General features: G+C 45.7%; 2 protein-coding genes across 6 annotated transcripts in view; one reads left to right on the top strand and one right to left on the bottom strand.

Moving 5' to 3' along the window:
* Nucleotides 1-2,197: 2,197 nt before the first annotated feature.
* On the top strand, nucleotides 2,198-9,914 carry hnrnpaba (heterogeneous nuclear ribonucleoprotein A/Ba). Of its 3 annotated transcripts, XM_038795759.1 has the most exons (8): nucleotides 2,204-2,534; nucleotides 2,930-3,098; nucleotides 5,491-5,649; nucleotides 6,815-6,946; nucleotides 7,029-7,134; nucleotides 7,232-7,405; nucleotides 7,673-7,764; nucleotides 9,576-9,914. In XM_038795759.1, exons 1-7 carry the CDS (start codon nucleotides 2,362-2,364, stop codon nucleotides 7,744-7,746), a joined length of 987 nt encoding a protein of 328 aa, XP_038651687.1. In that variant the 5' UTR covers nucleotides 2,204-2,361; the 3' UTR covers nucleotides 7,747-7,764; nucleotides 9,576-9,914. The 3 variants fall into 3 exon arrangements, with proteins under 3 accessions (XP_038651689.1, XP_038651688.1, XP_038651687.1); XM_038795760.1 differs by lacking the exon at nucleotides 7,673-7,764 and having other exon boundaries at nucleotides 2,200-2,534; XM_038795761.1 differs by lacking the exons at nucleotides 7,232-7,405; nucleotides 7,673-7,764 and having other exon boundaries at nucleotides 2,198-2,534.
* The window catches only part of phykpl (5-phosphohydroxy-L-lysine phospho-lyase), a 116,304-nt gene continuing 109,891 nt past the window's right edge, over nucleotides 9,727-16,139 (bottom strand). For all 3 annotated transcript variants that reach the window (XM_038795756.1, XM_038795755.1, XM_038795757.1), the window contains exon 12: nucleotides 9,727-11,541. In XM_038795756.1, the coding sequence (XP_038651684.1) occupies nucleotides 11,492-11,541 (50 nt within the window). In that variant the 3' untranslated portion in view covers nucleotides 9,727-11,491. The remainder of the gene's footprint in view (nucleotides 11,542-16,139) is intronic.

The raw sequence follows: 16,139 nt of genomic DNA, 5'->3' as shown, positions 1-16,139 counted from the left end.
GAGGGTCTGATAACCAAGAAACATCCTATTCCTGGGGGAAAATACTCCTTGAACCTTCACCCACGCCTTTTCATCGAAATTCCAACCCGTGCTGCCCAAAAAAGAGCTCTTTTCTGCAACCTTAGGCAGGAGCTGCCTGTGTGTGCACACTCACTGCATGATGCACACCGGAAGTTCCATATAGGTTGTTTCTAAGTACAATTTACTTCAAGGCTTTCAGTTTGAGATTTGTTTTCAGTCTGTAATGGTTTTCACTGAAGATTTGTTCATTTTGATTCTCTGTAGGCTCACAAGTACAGCATCTCATAATAATAATAATCACTTATAGTCACAAGAAGGCTTCAATGAAGTTACTGTGAAAAGCCCCTAGTCGCCACATTCCGGCGCCTGTTCAGGGAGGCTGGAACGGGAATTGAACTTGCGTTGCTGCTGTTGTTCTGCATTACAAGCCAGCTGTCTTAGCCCACTGTGCTAAACCAGCCCATAGTGTTTAGAACATAGAACAGTACAGCACAGAACCTTCGGCCCTCGATGTTGTGCCGAGCAATGATCACCCTACTCAAACCCACGTATCCACCCTATACCCGTAACCCAACAACCCCCCTTAACCTTACTTTTTAGGACACTAAGGGCAATTTAGCATGGCCAATCCACCTAACCCGTACATCTTTGGACTGTGGGAGGAAACCGGAGCACTCGGAGGAAACCCACGCAAACACGGGGAGGACGTGCAGACTCCGCACAGACAGTGACCCAGCCGGGAACCGAACCTGGGACCCTGGAGCTGTGAAGCATTTATGCTAACCACCATGCTACCGTGCTGCCCCTGCAGAGAGAGAGAGGAAAGCAGTTCCATTCCCCTGGGTTTCCAAGTCTCAACTCTGCTTTCCTTGAGTCTCTGGAAATCATCCCACTCCAGTATGACTTAATTACCACCTGTTACTGGGACGAATATGATATTTTGTCCAATTATTGGCCACCAGCCAACCAATCGAACCAAGTCCCACCCCGAATCTTGGGTGCCACACAGCCTGAATTTTGTTGCTCGAAGACTAGCACTGTCGCAACTATTTGATTCTCTCTGCTGCTTGACTTAAAGATAGATGCCTATTATGCATCCATGGATCAAAATGATAACAGGAAAAAATCTAGAAAGGGGAAATAAGGGAATCATCAGGGAGGACCCTTAGCAATCCGGGAGATTAAGATATGCAAAATATTAATGGATATACAGTGAATGAGCAGATGGGGTTGGGAGGCAGCCATAACTTTTGTTTGGGGCACTGGCTGCAGCCAGCCGTTTACAGGGCACTCATTATTAGATGGCTGTTGTTGTCGAATGGAAGGTTTATGCTAAAACGCCGAAGAAAACGGCTGATCCAATCAGGAGACATTCGATGTGGTCCACGGGGACTACTGATCGTGTGCTGCAACTGTCAAATCAGTAACACTATTTCATCTCATTCTTTTCTGTGAACCCCAGAGTTGGGTTGAACCTGTCTCTCTCTGGAGGTTGGGAATTGTATTGGGTCTCTGCAGCGCATCTGCGACAGAAGTGGTGCAGGTGGGGAGTGCTGTGGGGTTCGTTTTTGCTGGAAAGCCACCCATTCCCAGGCAGGGTGCAAGGTAGAAGTGAGGCTCAGCCTGAAATGTAGTGAGGGTCTGAGGAAATGGCTCTCAACCTGACTGAATTTCTCTGTCAGTCTTGAGCAGCACATCCAAGATAATTGCTTAAAGACCCCCCCCCCCCCCCCACCCCATGTAACGAATGCTTCTTTTGCAAATCTGTTTAAACTGGTGTCCTCTGGTTCTTATTCTGTCCCGGTCACTCGAGTGATTTTGAAATCTCCCTCCAACCTTCTCTTTAGGGACAGCCCAGCCTCTCCAATCCATCTATTTAAATGTAAAGTTCCTCAAGTTAGCCTCGTCTCTCCTGCACTCTGATGTCTTCAAATCCTCCTAAAGACCGAGGCAGTCTTGCATACAGTAAAAGTGCATATGCTTGTGTGAACATGCAATTCTGCGATATTTATTCGATTTTTAAAAATCCAATTGCAACAGAGAAAAACTTTACCCAGTAATCTTGTCTGGGGGAGGGAGGGGCAGCGTCTATTAGCCAATGGGAGGGCCCGATACTGAGCTGCCGCCAATGGGAGGAGCGCTTGTTGCGCGGTGCCGCGCCGGCTCCTTTATAAAAGGCCACATGCCGCTGGTGCGCGGAATCCAGAAGTAGAAGCCCGGCTGCCTGGAAGACTCAGCCCTGCTCAGCGGGGACACACACGGTGGGAGGAGGAGGGGGGCGGTGGCACTTTTATAACTTACAAAAAAAAATCCTCTTGCATTTTTAATCCGAGACTCAAAATGGCGGACGCTGGGCAGCAGTACGTGGAAGGATCGGAGAACGGCCACTTCGAGGAGGAAGAGGGCCAGGCGGCCGGCGGCCAGGGAACGGCGGCTGATGGCGCCCAGCCTCAGGCCGGAGCCGACAGCGAGGGCTCGAAAATCAACGCCAGCAAGAATGAGGAAGACGCGGGGTAAGAAGGCCGAGGCCATGCGGCAGCCCCCCCCCCCCCCCCCAGTAGGCCCGGGCTGGGTTATCTTCCCGCCCCTGGAATGCAGCTCGCTTTCCGAGTCTCCGGGGGGGGGGGGAGCGAGTGTTCCCACTCGCCCCGATCGGGATTTTATTTTTTTTGTTTCTAGCTCGCTGTCCGCCGCGGTCTGAACCCTGCACCTTCTATTTGTGTGTGTTGAGCTGGCGGCGGGGTGAGGAATTGGGGCCCAGCTGCCGGCCGCCCTCTCTTTGTTCACACTGCTCTTGGCGCCATGTGCTTCCCCGGGCTGGAGGGGGGGAGGGGGGGACTGGATATAACAAAAGGTCGCCTTTTTACCCCCCTCTCCTCTCCTTTCTCTCTCGCTCTGCTTTCAACAGGAAAATGTTCGTCGGGGGCTTGAGCTGGGATACAAGTAAAAAGGACCTGAAGGATTATTTTTCCAAATTTGGCGACGTTGTGGATTGTACGATTAAGATGGATCCTGCAACCGGAAGGTCGAGAGGTTTTGGATTTATCCTCTTCAAAGATTCATCGTGCGCCGACAGAGTAAGGCTGAGAACGGGTTTCGTCGGTAACTCTCGTTTACTCGGTCTAACCGAGCACTTTCGCAGAGGGCGGTGTGCAGTGCTAAATTTTCGAAAAGTAAAATTTTGTGCGGCAAATTGGCAATTGCAGGAGGGTTTGGGGGGAGGTGTTGGGAGGACGGTCGAGTTTTGTAACTTGTCTCGAGATGTGGGCCGATCTCGGGATAGAAGTTTCCAAAGTGAAACTGTTGAATAGTTGCGTCAGTGTAAGATGGCACTAAAGAAATAGGATGCTGTGTCACAATGTCCGATTAGTCGTGTTCAAATCTCCAGAAGCTTTAATATCGCACAGCACTTTAATGAGACCAGTAGATGGCTCAGATAGAACCATCTACTTCATTCTGCATCTCTTGATGCCCAATTGTAATGCAAAGATCAAACTTTTAAAACTTGATTTTTGAAGTTCTAACATTTGGTATCTTGGGCTTCAGTTTTACAGGCTTGGATGCAGAGCATAAGAGAATGATTAACAGCATAAAGTGTAATCACTTGTATTTATGCATCACCTTTCGTATAACATGTCCAAAGGTATTTGAGCCATGAAAGGAGTTCGACCTGGTCAATGGGGTAGGTTTTCAGGAGCATCTTTAATGGGGAAATACTAGCTTAGGAGCCTGTCAGTGGAAGGCAAGTGACTGATCTCAAAATTGGGGATGCTCGGAATTGGAGGATTACAGATATTTTGGGGTTTGGAACTGGAGGCATTGGAGTTGGAGGGGCAGCCATAGAATTTGATAACAAGAATTTTAAAACCTAGACTTTGTTTAGCAGGAGCTAATGTTTATTTTGGTGAGCATGGAACAGGTCTTGAAGTGTAGTGTTTGAGTGAATAGTCTCATTTAGAAGTTGGAACATGAGCGAATAGTCTGTAATGGAATAACTGGCCTGCAGGCTGCCTTGATACAGGGAACCAATATAACATTTTTGTCAAATCACCCCGCAGATATCTAAATTCCAGAGGCTAGAGGGTGGCACTGTTGCATCACGGCGCCGAGGACCTGGGTTCAATCCCGGCCCTGGGTCAGCGACCGTGTGGAGTTTGCACATTTGCCCCTCTGTGTGGGTCTCACCCCCACAGCACAAACTGATTCATAGAATTTGCAGTGCAGAAGGAGGCCATTCGGCCCATCGCGTTTGCACCGGCTTTTGGAAAGAGCACCCCACTCAAGCACACGCCTTCTCCACCCCATCCCCTTAACCCAGTTATCCCAGGGCAGCACGGTGGCACAGTGGTTAGCATTGCTGCCTACGGCGCTGAGGACCCGGGTTCGAATCCCGGCCCTGGGTCACTGTCCGTGTGGAGTTTGCACATTCTCCCCGTGTCTGCGTGGGTTTCGCCCCCACAACCCAAAGATGTGCAGGTTAGGTGAATTGGCCACGATAAATTGCCCCTTAATTGGAAAAAATAATTGGATACTCTAAATTTATATATATAAAAAAAAAAAAAAAAAACCCAGTTATCCCAATTTACTTTCTTTTTTGGACAACAAGAGCAATTTAGCATGGCCAATCCATCTAACCCGCACATCTTTGGACTGTGGGAGAAAACCGGAGCACCTGGAGGAACCTCCTGCACACACGGGAAGAACGTGCAGACTCCACAGTGACCCAAGCTGGGAATCGAACCTGGGACCCTGGAGCTGTGAAGCAACTATGCTAACCACTATGCTACGGTGCTGCGGGATAGGTGGATTGGCCACGCTAAATTGCCCCTTAATTGAGAAAATATAAATTAGAGGATAGAATGCTATTTTGTGTAACCTTCTTGTGTGATTTAGCCGTCTCCCATTCTAGACATAATTAGCAACATTCTATTACTTTCTTGTTTATGTACCTGGACCCCAGGTAAATAGCCACAGCCATTGGATTTGCACAAATCACCCCCACTAGATTTAGCACCCGTTAATCCTGGAAGGCTGTATCTCATGAAACACCTCAAAGCCAATGACTGGCGGTTATAATTGAATTTGTGGAGTTAATCCTGCCCAATCTTCTTTAAATATCATCATTAAACTTTAAAAAAATGAATTTTAGTGTGCTTAATTACTTTTTTTCCAATTAAGGGGCAAAGTGCAGTGTAGTTGAATTGACCTTGTTAAATTTCCCCTTGATTGGGTACTTTAAATGTATGAAATTAAACAGGGGCTGGTTTAGCACAGTGGGCTAAATAGCTGGCTTTTAAAGCAGACCAAGGCAGGCGAGCAGCGCAGGTTCAATTCCCGTACCAGCCTCCCCGAACATGTGGCGACTAGGGGCTTTTCACAGTAACTTCATTTGTGACGAGCGATTTTCTTTTCACTTCATATGCAGTTCTACATTGACTCTTCCCTGTTATATTTGCCTTTTTTTTGTAGGTACTGGAACAAAAGGAACACAAGTTAGATGGTAGAGTAGTGGATCCTAAAAGAGCAATGGCCATGAAGAAAGAACCTGTAAAGAAAATCTTTGTCGGAGGTCTTCATCCAGATACTCCAGAAGATAAGATCAGAGAGTACTTTGGAACCTTTGGTGAGGTTAGTATTTGCTGAACAGGTATTAAAGGATGACTCATTGCCGACAACTTGAGTCCGCATGGCTCCAGTTTAGTGAGTTGTGATGAGCATGGCTGTAAAGCCCCACGTGACAGGCAAATCTTGGGGTTGTAAATTTCCCTTGATCCGTGGAGGTTAACCGTTGGTGCCGAGCTCGTTACGCGGGCAATACGTAACTATGACCTGGGATGCTTTAACGAGGGCAGCAGGGTAGCATGGTGGTTAGCATAAATGCTTCACAGCTCCAGGGTCCCAGGTTCGATTCCCGGCTGGGTCACTGTCTGTGTGGAGTCTGCACCTCCTCCCCCTGTGTGCGTGGGTTTCCTCCGGGTGCTCCGGTTTCCTCCCACAGTCCAAAGATGTGCGGGTTAGGTGGATTAGCCATGCTAAATTGCCCGTAGTGTCCTAATAAAAGTAAGGTGAAGGGGGGTTGTTGGGTTATGGGTATAGGGTGGATACGTGGGTTTGAGTCGGGTGATCATGGCTCGGCACAACATTGAGGGCCGAAGGGCCTGTTCTGTGCTGTACTGTTCTATGTTCCAACGTTGTAGCAAGTATTGAAGCACTGCAATGAATTAGGCACTTGGTAGGCAGCAGTTGACTAATCTAAGAAGCAAAGTTCCCTGTTGTCAAGGAACACTGAAGCTGGACAGGTCACTGCAATGGCCATTTTGAATCATAAAATCCCTACAGTGTAGAGGGAGGCCATTCAGCCCATCGGGTCTACACTGGTCCTCTGAAAAGAACCCTACCTAGTCCAGTGGTCCCATCCTATCCCAGTTACCAGCCCTAACCATTGGACAATAAGGGGAAATTTGGAATGACCTAGCCGCTTCATCACATCTTTTGACTGGGAGGAAACCCACATGCACTGGGAGAATGTGCAAACTCCACACAAGACAGTCACCCGATGCCAGAATAGAACCTGGGTCCCTGGTGCTGAGGCAGCAGTGCTAACCACTCAAAGGCTTGTGTCTGTGCAGAAGCTATTGTGGTGATATGAATTGCTGACAATGTACCAGTTATATACAAGTAGATTTCTCTCTTTCCCCCCCCCCCACCCATTACATTTGTGGAGTTATGTTCAGATGGGTTTATTGAAACACCAGCTTTGTCCTCATGTAAGTGTGATGGGATTTCTATTTAGGTGGAATCAATTGAACTTCCAATGGATAGCAAGACCAACAAAAGAAGAGGATTTTGTTTCATCTCTTTTAAAGAAGAAGAGCCGGTGAAAAAGATTTTGGAGAAGAAGTACCACGATGTTGGAAGTAGCAAGGTAGTGGACAGAGGCAACATGGTTTCTTGAAGAAAGATGTGTGGAATTTTGTATGCTGACGTGTATTTTTTTTGTTATACAGTGTGAAATTAAAGTGGCTCAGCCTAAAGAAGTTTACCAACAGCAACAGCAGTGGGGAGGCAGAGGGAGCTTGACAGGACGGGGTAGAGGTGGTGGCCGTGGAACTGGTGAGTTGCATGTTTACAATTCTAAAAGTGAGGGGGAAAATACTAATTTGTGGAATAATTCTTTTAGTGCTTACCTGTATGTCTTGCTAAATTTAAGGTCAAAGTCAGAACTGGAGTCAAGGATACAGCAATAATTACTGGAATCCAAGCTATGGCAGCAGTTATGGTTACAGCGGGCAAAGTGGCTATGGTGCATATGGAGGCTATGATTATACTGGCTATAACTACAATAGTGGTTATTATGGTGGATATGGTCAAGGATATGACTACAGTAAGTACATTCATTGCTGTACTGAAGCGAGGCTTGGGCATTGAAAATATGATGCAGTTTTAATGTTTTAGATATTTGACATTTTACAATGGCCATTTTCAGCCATTAAGTTAATTATTCACTCTAGAACTAACTAGATTTAGTCACAAGTGACATTCTGGAAGTGGCCTCAATTTTGTTACTGGTCTCGTTTCAGTGGAAAGACTGCATTTTGTGTATCATACTTTAGAAAGCAGCAATTTTAACTATAAGCTTGTTTTCATCCAGATCAGAGTAATGGTAACTATGGGAAAGCACCAAGACGTGGGGCAGCTCACCAAGGTGGTTACAAACCATATTAAAATGGAATGTGAATGCAGGTATGTCAATCTCGGTAAAGGAATGTCTTGAGATTAGTGTTGAAAGTTGTTATCCTTCATATAACTAAAATGAGTGGTGAGATCCAACTTAGGGCAGTATTCTCTTCCTGGTGCATTTATTAAAAATGAAAAATTGCTGACTGTTGTCTGAAATTGGGCAAGTGGAGTGAGAAAAGACTCATTGGTATTCCATAGTGTTTAGAATGCCTCAAAATACACTTGGTGCCTCTACAGAACATACTGGGGAATGGTAGGATTACATGTAGAAGTTAGTTGAAATGTTCAGTTATGTTGGGAGTATAAATCATGGCTGCTGTAAGCTAGGCAATAACTGATTTGACAGTGGTTGTGCAAACCGGCAATAAGCTGCATCACAGTATATTTTGTCAATTCTAACCATACTTAATAGACCACAATTAACCTTTTGCTTTACTCTGTATTTGATAAAGCTGATTTCAGGATGATGTGAAATAATTGCTGTCTCAGCATTTGTGTTTCATGGTCCAGCTAGTATTAAATTGCGAGTGGTGGCTTGCTTAAACTGCCCAAAGCATTTGCGAATATTAATGTTTTGTTTTGTGATGGCCTTTCTTTTAGCTAGTAAACAGCACATTTTTATTGCTGTGTTTGTAAATTGAATTAATGTGCATTGAATTTGAACCCAATTTTCAGACAATTATGCTATCTCATGGCAGATTCTAGATAGAAATGTGAGCTTGCTGGGCAGCATGGTGGCACAGTGGTTAGCACTGATGACTCATGGTGCCGAAGACCCAGGTTTGATCCTGGCCCCGGGTGACTGGATTTTACTCTGTCTCCCTGGGCCTCACCCCACAACCCAAAAAGATGTGCAGGGTAGGTGAATTGGCCATGCTAAATTGCCCCTCAATTGGAAAAAAAATAATTGGGTACTCTAGATTTTTAAAAAAAGAAGCCTGGGATTTTAATAAACATTCCTATCTGTTCTGTACAATTGGGGTTTAAAACTTTTGCTAACTGGATGAAGGGCCCCCCACATTCTCTTTTTTTAAATCTGGAGAATGTCGCATGAAGGTTTAACAGTAAATAAACTTCATGCTTTGCTGTTTGGCAATCCAAAATTTAAAACAGAAATTGAATTCTGAAGAACAAGCATTGTTGTGGGTCATCAACTTTCATTCAGAAGCAAGCAAATTTCATCAGATTGCAAGTACAGAAATGTAAATAGCACTGCTAAAATATTTGGACGAAGTTTGTTTGCCAATGTTGATTTTAAACACTCCCTTCAATTTTTTTCGCTTCCCATTGAGCTCAAAACCCAAGATGCTGATGGGGACATGTACTGTTTTGCAGATGTCTTAAGATGAGCTCATCATGTCAGCGTATTCAGGATTGGGTTTTTTAAAATTGTGAATTCCAAGATGAATTGCATTTTTGTCAGAATAACATCCATTTGGAAGTAAGGCCATGGCCTGAAGAAGTTGGCAAGAACTAAGATTTCTAAAATTGTGTTCACATATTTAAATACATTTTTCTTGCGTTGTATGATTATAGACCTAGAGCACTCTGCACTAATCGCCACATTGTGCACAAGATGATTTGCTTTGGCACACGTGTTATGATACCTTCCAAACTGGTTTTAAAAAGTAATGGTATTGCAGATTCTGTGTGCCATTTCTCGTTTACAGTGCTGTTAATTTCTGCTGTGTAATAAATTGGAAAGACTACTCATCTGTTGTCCGATTATAGTACTTCCATGGCTTTTGAGTGGGGAGATGCTGTAGTGGTTTTGTGAGAAGGCTAGTAATTTTTTTCACTTTTTTTTTTGTTAGGTCATCAAGCTTGGCAAAAACATACACAAGTCCTCTAACTGCAGCTGTGTTGCACTTCGGGACTAATCTCTCTGAACTGTTTCCACTCTGGATGACTCCCCAAATGTACAGAAGATTGTTTTAGGGAAGCCTGTCACTTTCCAACTTTTTATTTTGTAGTCCGTCTTTTGTGTCGTACATTTCCTGTGATGGAAGTGGTTTTTACTGTACTTTTTGGTACCTAATGGATGCTGATAATGTATTATGTAAGTTTGTATTTTACATAAAATTACTGGATTTGCATCAGTAACTTTTTATTGAAGCAGTCCAAGTTCCTGAAATAAAGGTTCCTTTTGTGTATTTTGTGTTGCATGAATTTTATTTGTATTCGGATTTCAGTTTACTTCTGATTTTGTATGTAAATTAAAGAAAATCAAAGGCATTCAATTTTGAGTTAGTACTTTTGCATACCTATTTAATTTTAATGGGTGTACTGTGAGGTATTAGCTGGTAATCTTTTTTAAAATGAGCACTTGTCTACAAAAATGAACCCGCAGGTCTGAACTTGTGCCATAGCTATTTGTTCTGATGCTGTCAGTGAAAATTCCAATAATCAAAACAAAGTGCAAAATTAGATTAGAATTTAATATTTTAATTTCTTATCCAGACTAGAAGTGCAAAATTAAATAGAATAAAGTGCCCATTTCTGGTTTTCTGTTCTATGTTAGAAAGGGACCCATGTGGTTATTTCACATTTTTATGTTGGCCAGTTGTTAACCACAGTGGGAGACTGTTAATACAAAACTACAATGAACTCTTGTTTCATTCTGACAGCCATATTTTAATTCTCAGCCAGAAGGAATTTGTAGGTTTTTTTGTGTGCTGTAATTTGTATCAATACTGCAGTTCAAGGCTGTCGATGAACAGGAATATATTAAAGAGCATGAGGCCAACCTATAGGGTTTTTGTTTAAAAGTTTTCAACATTGGAAAAATCTAAAATGAGTTGACAGTAGAACAGAGTTGAATAAACATCCAAAATGGCATGCTACTTCATATGATTGTGTGCATTGCTCTATAACTGTTCTTTGCCTTGAACTGTGGACTTGCTAGGCCATTTTAGTGGGCAGTTGAGTCAACCAGTGTTGTGGGCCAGAAGTCTCATGCAAGACAAATCAAATAAGGACGGTAGACCAGACCGTGGCCACTATTAGATACTATCTATATTCCTGATTTATTAATTGAATTTAAATTGTCCATAGTCATATTGCCTGGACCTTGGATTACTAATCCAGTATATTGCCACCATGCAACCATCTTTTTTTCCCCCCTTCCCCCACCCAATACTTTGTTAATCATGTTGCATAGCTTGGATGGGAGAGGGTAGACACGGAGCCAGGATGTTTTCTGCATTACATCATGGTGAAGTCATTTAATGTTCACCTGTAGTTTCAGAAAAGGAATCCTACAGTGAGAATGATGGGGTAGACTAAGAATGTATCCTGCACTAAACATGTTCAACATCTGGAGGAAAATACAAAATATTTGGATGCAGATATGAGTGCTACCAGACCAGTTAATGCTTAATGCTGTTGTAGAATAACGGATCTCTCAGTATTGGATCAATTTTGCAGATTACTGGATAATATTTTTAAATGGGACTGGATAGAACTAATTGAATCATAGAATTTATAGTGCAGAAAACAAAGGGCCATATGAGAAAATTCATTGAGCAGCTGAATATTAAATTCATTTCCACGATTAGTAATAAAATTAAACTGTCTAGATCGAATTGGAGAAGGGATTGAAAGCAACACTGGAACTGATCAGAGCTTGCATATAAGGGAAACCAGCATAGATCAGTGTAGCCACATCCTGTTGCCATGTTCGTTTCATATGTGTTCCGCTGTGGAATAGTTCTGCCTTGGATGCATACATTCAATTGCAGTAATTCGCTCCAGTCTTGCATGTGTTAGTGATTTCCATTTCTGTGATTGAAAATTTCAAGAAATATTAATTTAAATATTGTTTCCTGCAACAGCTATGTACTTCCAAATATTGGTGACCGAGGTGGTAACTACAATCCTCGTATTGGAAATCTATTCCAATAGTAATGTTACCATTCAAAAATCATCTATTTGGTTGTAAAGAATAACCCTGAAATGGCTGTGGTCCAGTTTGATAAATTGCCACCCGCAGAGAAGGGTGGATTAAAGCACTTTCAAATTTCTGCAGGATGTAAGTTCTTGCCAATTACAATTGGAGTACAGCTGATAATGTTTGTTGAATGCATCGGCAAAGTGCCACATACGAGATGTATAAATCGTGTGTTGAATGGAGGATTCAATGTTGGTTAGGGCACCTCTTCGCTCTCCGGACAAGTGTCATGGTTAGTTAACATCCACAAGACAAGGAGACCGGATCTTGGTTTAATATTTCATCCGAAAGATGGCACAACCCATCCAGGCACACAACATTTCTCCCCCAAATATTCAATTTTTGCCCCCAAGAACCGACCAAATTCTTCCAATATGCCCATACTCCCCCCAACAACTTCCAAAGGATTTAATGTGTAGAGTAGTAAATCATCCGCATACAACAAGACCCTATGCTCCTCCCTCTGCACAATCTCCTGATTCCATGCCAATGGCTCTATCACCAAGGCAAAGAGCGGGCATCCCTGCTTCATCCCCCTTGATACTTTGAACTCACCCGGTTTGTTTGCACATTCGCTATCTGCGCCTGATACAACAGCTGGACCCACTCCACAAACCCAACCCATCCTTATCCATCTTCAAAGTTACAGTTATCAAAGCCTGCGATAACATTGGGGGGGGGGGGGGGGGGGGAGAAGTACCCCCGCTCCCTCGCCTCATTTAAAGTCCTTACCAGAAGACGTCCCAAGTCCCCCAAAAACATTATAGAATTCCACCTGTCTGGACCTGGGGCCTTCCCCGCTTGCATCACCCCAAACCTTCCGCCACCTTCACCAGCCCAATGGGGGCTCCCAATCCCTCCACCAGGTCCTCGTCCACCTGAGGGAACTCCAACCCATCCAAAAAAAGCCTAATTTCCACCACCCCGGCCAGGGGCTCCGACTCATACAATCTCCTACAAAAGTCTCCGAGCACCCCATTCACCCCACCGGGTCCCCCTATCCTTCACCTTACCAATCTCCCTCGCTGCCTCCTGCTTCCTCAATTGATGTGCCAATATTCTATTCGCCTTTTCTGTACATTCATAGACCGCACCCTTAGCCCTCCTCAATTGCTCTACCTGCCTTAGCTGTGGATATCAGTCCAAATTTCATCTGAACTTTCTGCCGCTCCCCCAACAACCCTGCCTCCGAATACCTCCTAGCCACCTGCAGAATCTCCTCCACTAACCTCGCCGTCTCTGCCCGCTCTGTCTTGTCTCTATGCTCCCGTATTGAAATAAACTCCCCCCCCCCCCCCCCCCCCCCCCCGCAACACACCAGTGCCTCCCATAGCATGGGGGCCGAAACCTCACCTGTGTCATTCAGCTCCCACATCCAACCTCCACTGTGGGTGCTGACCATTTCCCCTCCACCTGAAAGACCGCCCAATGTGGTGCGTGGTCTGAAACCACGACTGCCGATTACTCCGAGCTGACCATCCCCGCCAACGTTCTGTCCATCACAAAATAGTCGATCCTGGAGGACACCCTATGTACATGGGAGAAAATTGAAAATTCCTTCGCCCTCAGCCTCCCAAATCTCCACGGGTCCACTCCCAAGTGCTCCATCAGCCCCCTCAATTCTCTCACCACTGCCGATACCCTCCCCGACCTTGGGCTCGACCAATCCAATTTTGGCTCAAGAACCATGTTAAAATCCACCACCCGCCCCTCCCCCCGGTGCGAGTCCAATTCTGGGATCTTCCCCAGCATCCGCCTCATAAACTACATCGTCCCAGTTCGTGGCATCAACATTCACCAACGCCAGCAGCATCCCCTCCAATTTAGGGGCTGGTTTAGCTCACTCAGCTAAATCGCTGGCTTTTAAAGCAGGCCAGCAGCACGGTTCGATTCCTGTACCAGCCTCCCCGGACAGGCGCTGGAATGTGGCGACTAGGGGCTTTTCACAGTAACTTCATTGAAGCCTACTGACAATAAGCGATTTTCATTTTCATTTCATTTCATTTACAATTTCCCACTCACCATAACGAAACCCCCCCCCGCCACTAAGCTCACCACTTCAAAAGCTACCCGCTTATTTATCAAGATCTCCACCCCCTATGTCTTCAAATACAAACTGAATGAAAGGCCTGCCCTACCACCCTTTTCTGAGCCTAGTTTGATCCCAATCTTAAGGTTCGACTCCTGCAAGAATGCCACGTACACTTTAAGCTTCTCAAAAGCGTGAACACGTGGGCCCTCTTGACCAGCCCATTCAACCCTCTCACATTCCATGTGATCAGCCTGGTCAGGGGGACGCCCCCTGCCCCCCGGGCCAATCAACCATAGCCCCTCGTGGGTCAGCCTCTGGCCCGCATCCTGCACCCCATCAGGCCAACCCTCGGATGTTCACCATCATCAACCCCCCATATACCATATTTCAAAACCACCACCCCACAGGACAATAATCCCAACTCCCACAGTGGCCCAGTGGGTTAGCCCTGATGCCTCACGGCGCCGAGGTCCCAGGTTCGATCCCGGCTCTGGGTCACTGTCCGTGTGGAGTTTGCACATTCTCCCCGTGTGTGCATGGGTTTCGCCCCCACAACCCGAAGATGTGCAGGCTAGGTGGATTCGCCATGCTAAATTGCCCCTTAATTGGGAAAAAAAACGGAATTGGGTACAAATGTATAAATAAAAACTAACCACCTGCTCACCCCCTCACTGCATTTCCGTGAACTAGCCGGTCCAGCTAGCCTGCAGCCCCCACCCATGGCACCTAGCATCCTGACCCTACCCCACCACCCGCTCAAACACTATCTGGTACAAACAACAATAGCAACTTTCAAAGATTGAAAAGAAAATCACAACCACCACAGAATGACAATGGAGCCCAATGCACTCACCCTCTCCCCCCCCCCCCCCCCCCAAACAAACCCAACAGCCCCCCAGGGGCAAAGAAACGGCAACGCCAACCCCCCCCCCCCCCCCCCCACCCCCCAAATACCGCCACCAAAGTTCAATGTCCTCCTCCTGCCAGTCCATTGTCTCTCACAAACTCCATCGCTTCCTCTGGTGTCCCAAAAGAATATTCCCGACTATTGTAGGTCATCTAAAGGCGGACCGGGTACAGCACCCGGAACGGCATCTCCTTATAAAAGAGGGCGGCCTTCACTCTGTTAAAGCCCGCTCTCCTCTTGGTCAGCTTCGCCCCAGATTCTGGTATGCTCAAAGTTTGCCGCTGTCCCAGCTACATTGCCACGTCTGCCTGGCCCACCTCTGGATCCATTCCTTATCCAGGAACGGATGCAACAGCACCATCATTGCTCTCGGGTCCTTACTCTGAGGCTTCCTCATCAGCACCCTGTGCGCCCGTTCCACCTCCAGGGGCCGTTCAAAGACCCCCCTCTCCCAGCAACGTCTCCAGCACCTTGACTACAGACAAGCCGGCGTCCGCTCCCTGAATGCCTTCTGGAACCCCACAATCCTCAGGTTCCGTCTCCTGCAGCGGTTCTCCAGATCTTCCACCTTCTCCTGAAGCCGCTTCTGGATATCTCGCATCACCTCCATCTCGGCCATCAATGAAGTAAGCTGCTCCTCATACTCCCCGCCACCTTCTGGGTCGCCTGGCTTTGAGACTCCAGCCTCAGCTTCACCCGGTCGATCTCTGCCTTTAGCGGATCCACCGCCCGCGCCAGGTCCTCCAGAGACTCCTTCCTCTGCTGAGTGAACTTCTCGTTCCAAGAAGTCCGCCAGCTGCACCATACACAACTGAGACAGTAGGGCCGGTCCCTTACCCTCCGCCATCTTCTCCTGCGTCTCAGGAAAAGGTTTCTCTCTCCGACAGCTGCTTTCGCCTAAAACCACTTCTTGTCCACGAATCCATTCACCAGTGAAATAAACTCTTCTTCCACCACTCCTGCACCTGTTTCCATCAACACATCCACCCCTTAATTGGGGAAAAGGCCCAAAAACACTGCCACAAGCGGGAGCTGCCAAATGTGCGACCACCATGACCGCCACTGGAAGTCACAATGCAGCATTGTAGGATTTGAATCAACCAGCCGAGCTTTGAGGAGTCCAGCTGACACTGAAATACATCTTGTTTTCTGAAAAAGTTTCAATCTATGATATTCCTGAAGTAATGGTGACTAATAAATTAAGAAAACTGATGCCCAAGAAAAATACTTGGAACATCTCAGTAACACAGTAGGATTAATTTTTTTTTAAACTTCCAATTAGTTTATTGTTCTTTCAAACAAATCTTTTTTTGGTCGATAGTTTTATAACACCTTTCTAAATTCCATTTGTTATGAAAACAAACCATGTTAGCAAGCCCATGAAAGGTGATGAAATTCTTTGGCGTAAGGTCTGATTTTTAAAAGTAATAGTAACCTCATACAAGCTGTAAACTGCATTTTTCATTCTCAGTAAACCTATCCTTTTTATT

This window comes from Scyliorhinus canicula, chromosome 4 (genome assembly GCF_902713615.1).
Source record: "Scyliorhinus canicula chromosome 4, sScyCan1.1, whole genome shotgun sequence".
Classification (NCBI taxonomy): Eukaryota; Metazoa; Chordata; class Chondrichthyes; order Carcharhiniformes; family Scyliorhinidae; genus Scyliorhinus; species Scyliorhinus canicula.
Note: the sequence above shows the minus strand (reverse complement) of the source record. Positions and strands in the feature narration are given on the sequence as shown.